At 42.9% G+C, this 10,581-nt stretch overlaps 1 protein-coding gene across 2 annotated transcripts; it reads left to right on the top strand.

The window, feature by feature from the left end:
- The first annotated feature begins 886 nt into the window (after positions 1-886).
- Positions 887-10,239, top strand: LOC112265531 (solute carrier family 13 member 5-like). 2 transcript variants are annotated; one of them, XM_024442905.2, is made up of 12 exons: positions 887-1,179; positions 2,516-2,644; positions 2,860-2,996; positions 3,777-3,994; positions 4,220-4,376; positions 4,501-4,623; positions 4,743-4,955; positions 6,483-6,589; positions 6,740-6,861; positions 7,688-7,849; positions 9,342-9,479; positions 9,733-10,239. In XM_024442905.2, exons 1-12 carry the CDS (start codon positions 1,078-1,080, stop codon positions 9,856-9,858), a joined length of 1,734 nt encoding a protein of 577 aa, XP_024298673.1. In that variant the 5' UTR covers positions 887-1,077; the 3' UTR covers positions 9,859-10,239. The 2 variants fall into 2 exon arrangements, with proteins under 2 accessions (XP_024298673.1, XP_024298672.1); XM_024442904.2 differs by having other exon boundaries at positions 4,202-4,376.
- The last annotated feature ends 342 nt before the right edge of the window (positions 10,240-10,581 follow it).

Below are 10,581 nucleotides of genomic sequence, written 5' to 3'. Positions count from 1 at the left end.
CTTGAATGAGCAGGTGTGTCCAAACTTTTTACTGGTACTGTATATAAACAAATACTTTTACTCAAGTAGTATTTTGCTGGATGACTTTCACTTTTATTTCAGTCATTTTCTATTTTGAAATATTTACTTTTACTCAAGTATGACAATAGATTACTTTTTCCACGACTGATTTCTGCTGTCTGTGCAGGCCCAGAGGACTACACAGGGAATGGTCACAGAACACCATTACACTTCATGGCTAATCATGTACAATTGCAAACACGATTCGTTTTAGGCAAGTAAATGTGTTGTTATCTATGAGGTGTACAGCTAGTAAAGGGTCTAATTTCTCTGTCAGAATTTGAGTTATCAGTTCCATTTGAAAAAGCTGTAATCAAAAGCTATAAACAAATGTTCAATTTAATTATATAATAAATATTGAGATAACTGGTCATAGTTTACTTACATAATTGTTATCGTTGTTTATTCTCTCAGAGAGAAACAAAATCCGTCATTAATCTTAATTGATGTGATATTGAAAACGTTGTAGTAAAGGTATTCAGGATCCCACCACCATTAAACCTAGCTTAAGCCTCCTCTCTCTCTCTCGCTCTCTCTCTCTCTGTTTCTCTGTCTGTCTATCTCCCATCTTTTTGTTCGTGAGCTCTCTTCACTCTCCTATTACCCATCATTATGTTCGTGAGGTCTCATCCCTCTCCTATTATCTTTTGGGATACTGAGTGCCGCAGCGGTCTAAGGCACTGCATCGCAGTGCTTGAGGCGTCACTACAGACCCGGGTCCAAGCCCTGGGTGTATCACAACCGTCGTGATCAGGAGTCCCATAGTGCGGTTCACAATTGGTCCAGCGTCGTCCGGGTTAGGGGAGGGTTTGCCCGGGGTAGGCCGTAATTGTAAATAAGAATTTGTTAACTGACTTGCCAGGTTAAATAAATGTTAAATAAAATAAAGAATATCTGCTGCGGGACTCCCCGTTCCTCCCCCTTTCACTCCCTCCCTTCCCCTGAGCTGCTCGGCGCAAAACAACCTGTCCCTAGTACTCCAACTTTCTTTACCACAGTATCGCCTTAGGTCAAAGGATGGCAGCATTTCTGAAATCTCTTCGGAATCTGAAGAATGAGATCGTTCTATTCTCTTCCCCGTTACTTCTTCTCCCGCTGCCTTTAGTCATTGGAACAAAGGTATGTAGATTGTCACACGTTTTGCACAGATTTATACACACGTTTTTAAACGAAAATATATTTGATGTATCTTGTAAGCGTGTTTCATATTTTTGTTTAATGATATTGTTTAATTTGTTAAATGCAAAGGAGTTGGTCATTTCTGACTAGTTTTCTATATTTGAACGATGTTTGTATATTTACATTTATCATAAACCTTCAATTAGACACGGTACTGAAGCAGGTCTAACTGCATTCCGTGGTTAAGAGACATTTAGTCATTGAACATAGGTTTTGTTCAGCCTTGCACCTGTTGATGCAGCCTGAACAGTGAGTTACAGCATTGAACCATTTTCTTTAAAGACATCTATATATTTATCTAGAGTTACTTACAGGAGCAAGTAGGGTTAACTGCCTTGCTCAATGGCACATTCACAGATTTTTCCCCAACTCAGCCCAGGGATTTGAACTAGCAAGCTTTTGATTACTGGTCCAACATTCCTAACCATTAGGCTACCATCCTCCCTGTTCCTTCCATCCTCCCTGTTGTTTTAATCCTGTATGGCAGATCATGTCCAGCCTGGGAACACTAGTTACACTGAATCCTCCTGTCATAGGTTATATCCCAAATGGCACCCTATTCACTATAGTGCACTACTTTTGACTAGAGTATCCTGTTGCCTCTGAAGCTGAGACTCTGTCCTTGTGTTGCCACTACTGCATCACACATGGGGCTATACGCATGTTATCTTTGTCTTATCCTTGGTGTGTAGTTTCAGTGTATCAGAATCAATACTAACGTTATCACAACTAATCTGTCACACACACACCCACACACATCATAGAGGACTGCTGAGTGATATGTATGGTCTGATCAGTGTACAGTTGAGACAAACAAGTGCTGCCATGGATTACAACACAGTGATCTTTAACCCCAAACAACATGTCTCAGTACCAATCAGCTATAATCTATCCCATTAGGATGATATGTTAATTTTGTGTTATATCATTTTTCTGTCCCTAACAATAGTACAGCTCTGCTATCTTAATTTGATCACTCTGTTGTCGCAGAGAATATTCCTGAGCAGCAGGAAATGTAAATTGTAGTGTATTCAAGGTTTGAAAAGGCTTCTAAAGTTTATAATTTTCACTTTAAAATGTCAAACTTGATTTGCCCTAACAAAAAAAAATCTATTGATTATCATTCAAATAATAATTCACAATTCCTGTTGCTGCAGGATTATTGTCCTGCTGTGAGAAGCAGGGTATTACATCTGTATGAGCCAGCAGTATTCGTTCCCAGGTGTGGTGGTGTTGGATGTTCTGACCTGTTGGATCATATGTATTTGCTGTGCAGGAGGCAGAATGTGCCTATGTGATCATCCTGATGGCAGTGTACTGGTGTACAGAGACCTTACCACTGGCTGTCACTGCCCTGCTCCCTGCTGTCCTCTTCCCCATGTTTGGCATCATGCAGTCCAAAGATGTAAGCCTGTGAAGACATCTTTCAATATCATGATCAATTAAACTACAATAAAACTGTATTAATCAAACTGTACTATAGTAGCCTACTGACATTCAATATACTTCACAATGGTGTCTGCACATTGTTGTAGTAGATACAGTATTGGTAGATGTTTGCATGTGCATACACAAATGCACCGTGGACCCATGAGTCACTTATCTGTGTGTGTTTTCCAGGTGTGTATGCAGTACCTGAAGGACACCAACATGTTGTTTGTGGGAGGACTGATGGTGGCGGTGGCAGTGGAGCACTGGAACCTGCACAAACGCATTGCCCTCCGAGTGCTGCTCTTTGTAGGGGTGCGCCCCGCTCTGTGAGTGACCCTCAACTAACTAACTAACTAACTAACTAACTAACTAACTAACTAACTAACTAACCCATCAATACAAATCCCCTGCTATGTGTGGGACTATATCTATCTCTAGATAAGGAAAATCAGTTCATCTTTATGACTATCTACAGGTATGTTATATTGTATTGACCTTGCCATTATACATGATGTGGAAATATTGCCTAACATTTGACTCTCTCAGTGTCAGAGGGTATTCTGCCTTTTACTTGGTCTGATCCATCTCAGTAAAGCCCTTTGAGAGACTTTGATTTTGTTTTTGCATACAATATTATAAAAAAAGGTGCTATCTAGAACCTAAATGGGTTCTTTGGCTGTCTCCGTAGAGAACCCTTTAAAGAACCCTTTTTGGTTCCAGGTAGAACTCTTTTGAATTCCATGTAGAACCATTTCCACAGATGGTTCTACAAGGAACCCAAAAGAGTTCTAACTGGAAACAAAAAGGGTTCTACCTGGAACCAAAAAGGGATCTCCTATGGGGACTGCCGAAGAACCCTTTTGGAACCCTTTTTTCTAAGAGTGTAGAGGAATATACCATTTTATAAGCCTTGTTATAAGAACTTCTAAAAGCTCATACCTACTTATAACAAGTTATAAAGCATTAAACCTGTATGCCATGCTTTAAGTTAAGTGTTACAGAAAATTCTTATTCCACCTTTCTTTGCTGAGGCCTGTGTTTCCTCCATAAAGATCCTGTAATTCCCATGATTCTCTATGTCATTCTATGGTTTCCTGTCTCTCCAGTCTGATGCTGGGCTTCATGGGGGTGACAGCCTTCCTGTCCATGTGGATCAGTAACACAGCCACCACAGCCATGATGGTGCCCATCGTCCAGGCTGTTCTGGAGCAGCTCAACAACTACACAGAGACTGAGATGCCTCTGATCCTCAGCACTGAGGAGAACCCCCAACCTCAGGACCCCACTGACAGCAAACAGACAGAGAAACAGGCAGAGGGACATGGTGAGCACTGAGCAGAGAAGGACAAATGAATGAACAGTTCATTTGTGAGTTTATTGAAAGGGGTTATTATCCATTGAATGAACTCAGGGCTTATCAAGTAAGCTTATCAAGGAGCGTAGGTATGCGCAGTTTGCAATGCAAATGAGTTTTCTTTGCTTTGTGACTACTTGGACTATGTTAATGTTCCTATTTGGACTGTTTACCCAGTTGTGGTGACATGTTTAGATCCACTTGTGGAGGCTATCTGGCGTAAGGAAGCTGCAGACAAGAAGAAGATGTGTAAGGGGATGACGCTGTGTGTCTGCTATGCGGCCAGCATCGGGGGCACTGCCACCCTCACAGGGACTGGCCCCAATCTGGTGCTCATGGGACAGATGAACCAGTGGGTACCTTCAGCTATAGATTGTGTCCTCAGCGCATTTTTAGTACATCTTTAAAATCATGTATCTTTCAAATCATATTTTCCTTTATGTGCTAATGATAATAATATTTTATGTTTCCCTCAGACTGTTTCCTAACAATGGAGATGTCATCAACTTTGCGTCCTGGTTCGGCTTTGCTTTCCCCAACATGATCCTGATGCTGACCCTGGCTTGGCTCTGGCTGCAGTTTGTCTTCATGGGATTCAAGTGAGTTTCAGATTAAAAGGACATGTTTTATCTTTCAGTCAGAGATCATCCTATTCAATTCAATTTACTACTGAAGTCACCCTTTAAGCCTCAACCCCTTTCTCTCCCTCCATTCCCAGTTTTAAGAAGACGTGGGGCTGTGGGGCAGTAAAGACAGAGAAAGAGATAGCTGTGTACAATGTGATCAAGGAGCAGCATCGTCAGCTGGGCTCCATGTCTTTTGGAGAGCTGAGTGTGTTGGGCCTGTTCAGTTGTCTGGTGGTTCTGTGGTTCACCAGAGATCCTGGCTTCGTGGCAGGCTGGGCCACATACATCTTCAACGCTGATGCAGAGTATGGCTGTCTACTGTTCATAAATACTACACTGTAAATGCACAGCATATTACACACGCATGCTTTCCAAATGGCATCCTATTCCCTTTATAGTGCACTGCTTTTGACCAGGGCCCATATTGCTCTGGTGTAAAGTAGTGTGCCATAAAATGAATAGGGTGCCATTTGAGACTCAGCCCTAATCAATACATAGAAGACTTGAGACCATTACAAAAACATTATATTGACAAGTTATACACTATATATGCAAAAGGATGTGGACATCGCGTCAAACTAGTGGATTCGGCTGTTTCAGCCACACACGTTGCTGACAGGTGTATAAAATCAAGCCCACAGCCATTCAATCTCCATAGACAAACATTGGCAGTAGAATGGTCATACTGAAGAGCTCAATGACTTTCAACGTGCCACTGTCATAGGATGCCACCTTTCCAACAAGTAAGCCCGTCAAATTTCTGCACTGCTAGAGCAGCCCCTGTCAACTGTAAGTGCTGTTATTGTGAAGTGGAAACGTCTAGGAGCAACAATGGCTCAGAAGTGATAGGCCACACAATCTCACAGAAAGGGACCAGCGAGTGCTGAAGTGTGTAGCGTGTAAAAATTGTCTGTCCTCGGTTGCAACACTCACTACCGAGTTCCAAACTGCCTCTGGAAGAAACGTTAGCACAATAACTGTTCATTGGGAGCTTCATGAAATGGGTTTCCATGGCCAAGCAGCCGCACACAAGCCTAAGATCACCATGCGCAAATGCAAGCGTTGGCTGGAGTGGTGTAAAACTCGCCACCGTTGGACTCTGGAGCAGTGGAAACGCGTTTCTGGAGTGATGAATCACGCTTCACCATCTGGCAGACAGTCTGACGGACTAATCTAGGTTTGGCCGATGCCAGGAGAACGCTAACTGCTCCAATGCATAGTGCCAACTGTAAAGTTTGGTGGAAGAGGAATAATGGTCTTGGGCTGTTTTTCATGGTTCAGGCTAGGCCCCTTAGTTCCAGTGTAAGGAAATCTTAACATTATAGCATACAGTTACATTCTAGACGATTCTGTGCTTCCAACTTGTTGGAGGCCCTTTCTTGTTACAGCATGACAAAGCGTGGTCCGTACAGAAATGGTTTGTCATGATTGTGGAAGAACATGACTGGCCTGCACAGAGCCCTGACCTCAACTCCGTCGAACACTTTTGGGATGAATTGGAACGCTGACCCCGAGCCAGGCCTAATCGCCAAACAACAGTGCCCGACCTCACTAATGCTCTTGTGGCTGAATGGACGCAAGTCCCCGCAGCAATGTTCCAACATCTAGTGGAAAGCCTTCCGAGAAGACTGGAGGCTGTTATTGCAGCACAGGGGGGACCAACTCCATGTTAATGCACATGATTTTGGGATGAGATTTTCAACGAGCAACGTCATGTTTCTCACTTCCCACATACTTGAATACTTCACAAGAAAAAAGAAGCAAGAAAACATGAATTGTGTGTCTGAATGCTGACAGATAACCACCCTTTCTTTATCCATTCTTCCCTCCAGGTATGTAACTGATGCCACAGTGGCAGTGTTCATCGCTGTCCTTCTCTTCGTCCTGCCTTCCAAACCCCCACGCTTCTGCTGCAGGAGGTCCCGAAGCTTTGCCACTGGTAAACCATGTTTTTAAACCACACATAAAATGTAACAAGCACGGTACCTGATATTCAGTATGCTACTTTAGTACTGTATCTAAGGATATGAAGACTTGAAGACCATTACAATGGCATGTCTGTAACAGTGATTTGGTAACCCCTCTACAGAGCTTCAGCACCCGGCTGGCCCCACACCAGCTCTGCTGACCTGGAAGGTGGCCCAGAAGAAGTTACCCTGGAGCATTGTTCTCCTGTTGGGGGGAGGGTTCGCCCTGGCCAAGGGCAGCGAGGTGAGAGACAAGGGCCAGTATGCACATACAGATGTAGGATCTCCCTCTTGCAGGAGAACTTTCCTGACATGCAGGACATTTCAAACTTTGAGGTTAAAAAAGGCTTCTGAAGTTTGTACAAAAAATGTAGCAACCCCTTCTAAAATGACCATTAATTATAATCCACATAATAATTCATTTCCTTTTGCTGCAGGATTATTTCTATGCTGTAGCAAACTGGCTCAAATTAAGATTCTAGATTTGTACGGTGTAATCCTTGTTTGCTTTCCACAGAAACAGTTTAACCAAAAAAGTCAGATCCCCACTGAGAACTGAATCATTCTATATTTCATCAGGATCTTTGTGACAAAGGGCCATTTTTGATTAGCTAACACAGCTCCACCCTGTACACTTCCCAAATACGATGACACATATGGCATATCATGTGGGATCACACAGGTGACATATCAGCTGCTTACTAAGTCACTTCAGTGGAAACGAGTACACTAAAATCCACCTTTCTGTCTTTGCATACTGTACACAGTATGTACAGGTAACTGCCAAAATAAAGGAAACACCAACATAAAGTGTCTTAATAGGGCGTTGGGTCACCATGAGCACATTGCATATTAATGCAATGTTAATTGCTTGTTAACTCAGGAACCAAACCTGTGTGGAAGCACCTGCCTTCAATCTACTTTATATCCCTCATTTACTCAAATGTCCTTTGTTTTGGCAGTTACCTGTACATATGTAGATGTATGTGGGTCTGGTAATGTATCCGACAGCATAAGAAGAGTGCCATGGTTGTTTGACTCATTGTATGGTTATGTATGTGCCCCTGCAGGAGTCAGGTCTGTCGATGTGGATGGGGGACCAGATGACTCCCCTCCACACCATCCCACCCTGGGCCATCGCTATCATCCTGTGTCTGCTGATCGCCATCTTCACCGAGTGCACCAGTAATGTGGCCACTGCCACTCTCTTCCTACCTGTCCTCGCCTCAATGGTAAGACTCAACACAAAACTCTGTATTAATAACATAATACTAAGCCCTACTACACAATATTACACAATACTGCACAATACTACTATACAATACTATACCACAACACAATACTACACTACTACACAATACTATACTACACTACAATAATACTACACAATACTTCAATACTGCACTGCTACATTACTACACAATACTACAATACGAAACAGTGCTACACTACTACACAATACTACCGTATTACACAACTGTAAGCAGGAATACAATAGCTGTCCAGTCTGGTAAACTGCTCTGACACTCAGACATGTAGAGTACATGCAGAAGCAGTAGTAGTAGACTACTTGCAATGGGCTGCAATACTGTACAGCTCCTTGATGTGAAGTACAGTACTTAACAATCTCCCCTATAGGAGTGCAACATTGAAACTACCTCCAGTGGAAGCTGGCCTACATGTCCTTGTTTGGCTGCCCTGGCCTGTAGTTGTTTGGGTTTAATACATTTGGTCCCCTTCCCTGGGCCCTTCCTTCTATAGCCACCCTACCAAACACACCAATTAAAATCTGTGGCTTGTACTGGTGCCCAACCCCATCCACACTGACGAATGGTATCACTGTGTCCGGTGACCAAGCACTAAGAGAGGACCCAAGCTGGGCCATGCCGGAATGTTCCAAGCTGGGGTATAGAGAGAGGGATTTATTGAGGTCAAAGCCAACAGGAGAGCATGAAGATGACATAAGTGTGGAAAAGGGTGAGTGAAAGAGGGAGAAGAATACTGTAGGAAGAAAAATGGGGTTAGTGAACCAACTACTACTTACAGAGAAGTCTGGGAAAGAGAGGTTACTAGGACGTGTGCTTTTGGGTCTAGCTGCTTGTTTTATGTGTCTGTAACAGACTAATACAAAAATGAATCCAACTATATAATATAACATCCATTATATCCATCGAGGAAGAGCATGACAGAGGGATGAGAATTATGACATGAAAAATGATCTCAGCCCGTATTCATTTTCAAAAGAATTACTGTCGTGTTAATTTTTGGGGGGGAGACTAAACAACTCCTTAGAGGCTCACATTCTAATCTATGTTCTGCTATGACATTGTGATTCTACATCGTTCTGGAGAAATCTGTGGTGCGTTTCCATTCTGCCTGCCATGACTCAGATCCCAAACAACATAGCATGCATCTTAATTGCATCTTTATTGAACACGCCTAATGGACGATTTTGAACCCTAGAATTACAAACACTAAAATCAGATACTTATGAGCCAGTGATTATGGTGCAGAAAAGCAGCACAGAAGACTAGAGTGTTGTCATTAGGTATGCACTCCAAATGGAACCCTATTCCCTATATAGTGCACTACTTTTGACTAGGGCGCATGGCCTCTGATCAAAAATAGTGCTCTATGTAGGGAAACGAGTGCCATTTGGGACTCACACTTAGCCCAGGCTCAGACAGCTGAAAATGTGTGTCTGTGTCTATGTGTTTATTTCAGTCCCAGTCCATTGGAATGAATCCTCTGTACGTCATGGTGCCTTGTACTCTCAGTGCCTCCTTTGCCTTCATGCTACCTGTGGCCACACCGCCCAATGCTATCGTCTTCTCATTTGGCTACCTCAAGGTTTCTGACATGGTGAGTTAGAGTACACCATTTTACAAAGATAATATTATCTACTGCATTGTCAATCTTTTTTAAATTAATTAACAAAAATAATAATAGCAAACAAATCCTAATCAATTTAGGAAACTTCTTATATTGCCATTTACTAATAAGTTGGGGACAGTTGTCCAGTCCTATAGTTAATTTGATTTCAGTATGAATGATGAATGATTGCTAACAGACCCTGAAATCACACCCAGTTGTGCCTCTCTTCTCTCGCTCCCAGGCTAGGACAGGTATAGTGATGAACCTCATCGGCATCCTGTGCATCACTCTGGCCATCAATAGCTGGGGCAGGGCCATGTTCCACCTAGACACCTTCCCTACCTGGGCCAACACTACTGGGGTGTGAGGGCCCCGAGGGTCCCCGGGCCAGGCCATGAGGAACACATGGAGGGCCCCTTATGTGCTAGAGACCTCTACCGAGAAAGGAATCAACGTGACTGGTCGTGTTAGTGTGTTGGGTGTTGGGAGAAAAGCCACGTAGCTTCCATTACGAAGGACACTTGAATCACCCTGTGGAAAGAACGATGGGATGGATGGGTTTAACTGGAGAGATGAATGATGAAGGGTGGAGAGTATCACCACTGTACTTTTAATGCTGTAATGTGTTATACAGAATGTCCAGTCCTATTCAAAATGCCCAAGCATTATCTCTATCAAATCAATCAAATGTATTTATAAAGCCCTTTTTACATCAGCCAATGTCACAAAGTGCTGTACAGAAACTCAGCCTAAAACCCCAAACAGCAAGCAATACAGATGTAGAAGCATGGTGGCTAGGAAAAACTCCCTAGAAAGGCAGGAACCGAGGAAGAAACCTAGAGAGGAACCAGGCTCTGAGGGGTGGCCAGTCCTCTTCTGGCTCTGCCGGGTGGAGATTATAACAGTAAATGGCCAAGATGTTCAAACGTTCATAGATGACCAGCATAGTCAAATAATAATAATAATCACAGTAGTTGTAGAGGGTGCAACAGGTCAGCACCTCAAGAGTAAATGTCAGTGAACATGTTCTCAACTTCTCACTCTCAGACGTAGTTTCTGTTTCATATTTGTTGGTCTGTTTATATCTCAA

This window comes from Oncorhynchus tshawytscha, linkage group LG13 (assembly GCF_018296145.1).
Source record: "Oncorhynchus tshawytscha isolate Ot180627B linkage group LG13, Otsh_v2.0, whole genome shotgun sequence".
NCBI classification, from domain to species: domain Eukaryota; kingdom Metazoa; phylum Chordata; class Actinopteri; order Salmoniformes; family Salmonidae; genus Oncorhynchus; species Oncorhynchus tshawytscha.
This window is presented reverse-complemented; position numbering and strand designations above follow the sequence as displayed.

Coding starts and splice junctions, on each gene's coding strand:
- LOC112265531 (XM_024442904.2), top strand. CDS start 1,078: ATGGCAGCATTTCTGAAATCTCTTCGGAATCTGAAGAATGAGATCGTT. Junction 3,995..4,201: donor GAAACAGGCAGAGGGACATG/GTGAGCACTGAG, acceptor CTGTTTACCCAG/TTGTGGTGACATGTTTAGAT. Junction 4,956..6,482: donor ATCTTCAACGCTGATGCAGA/GTATGGCTGTCT, acceptor TCTTCCCTCCAG/GTATGTAACTGATGCCACAG.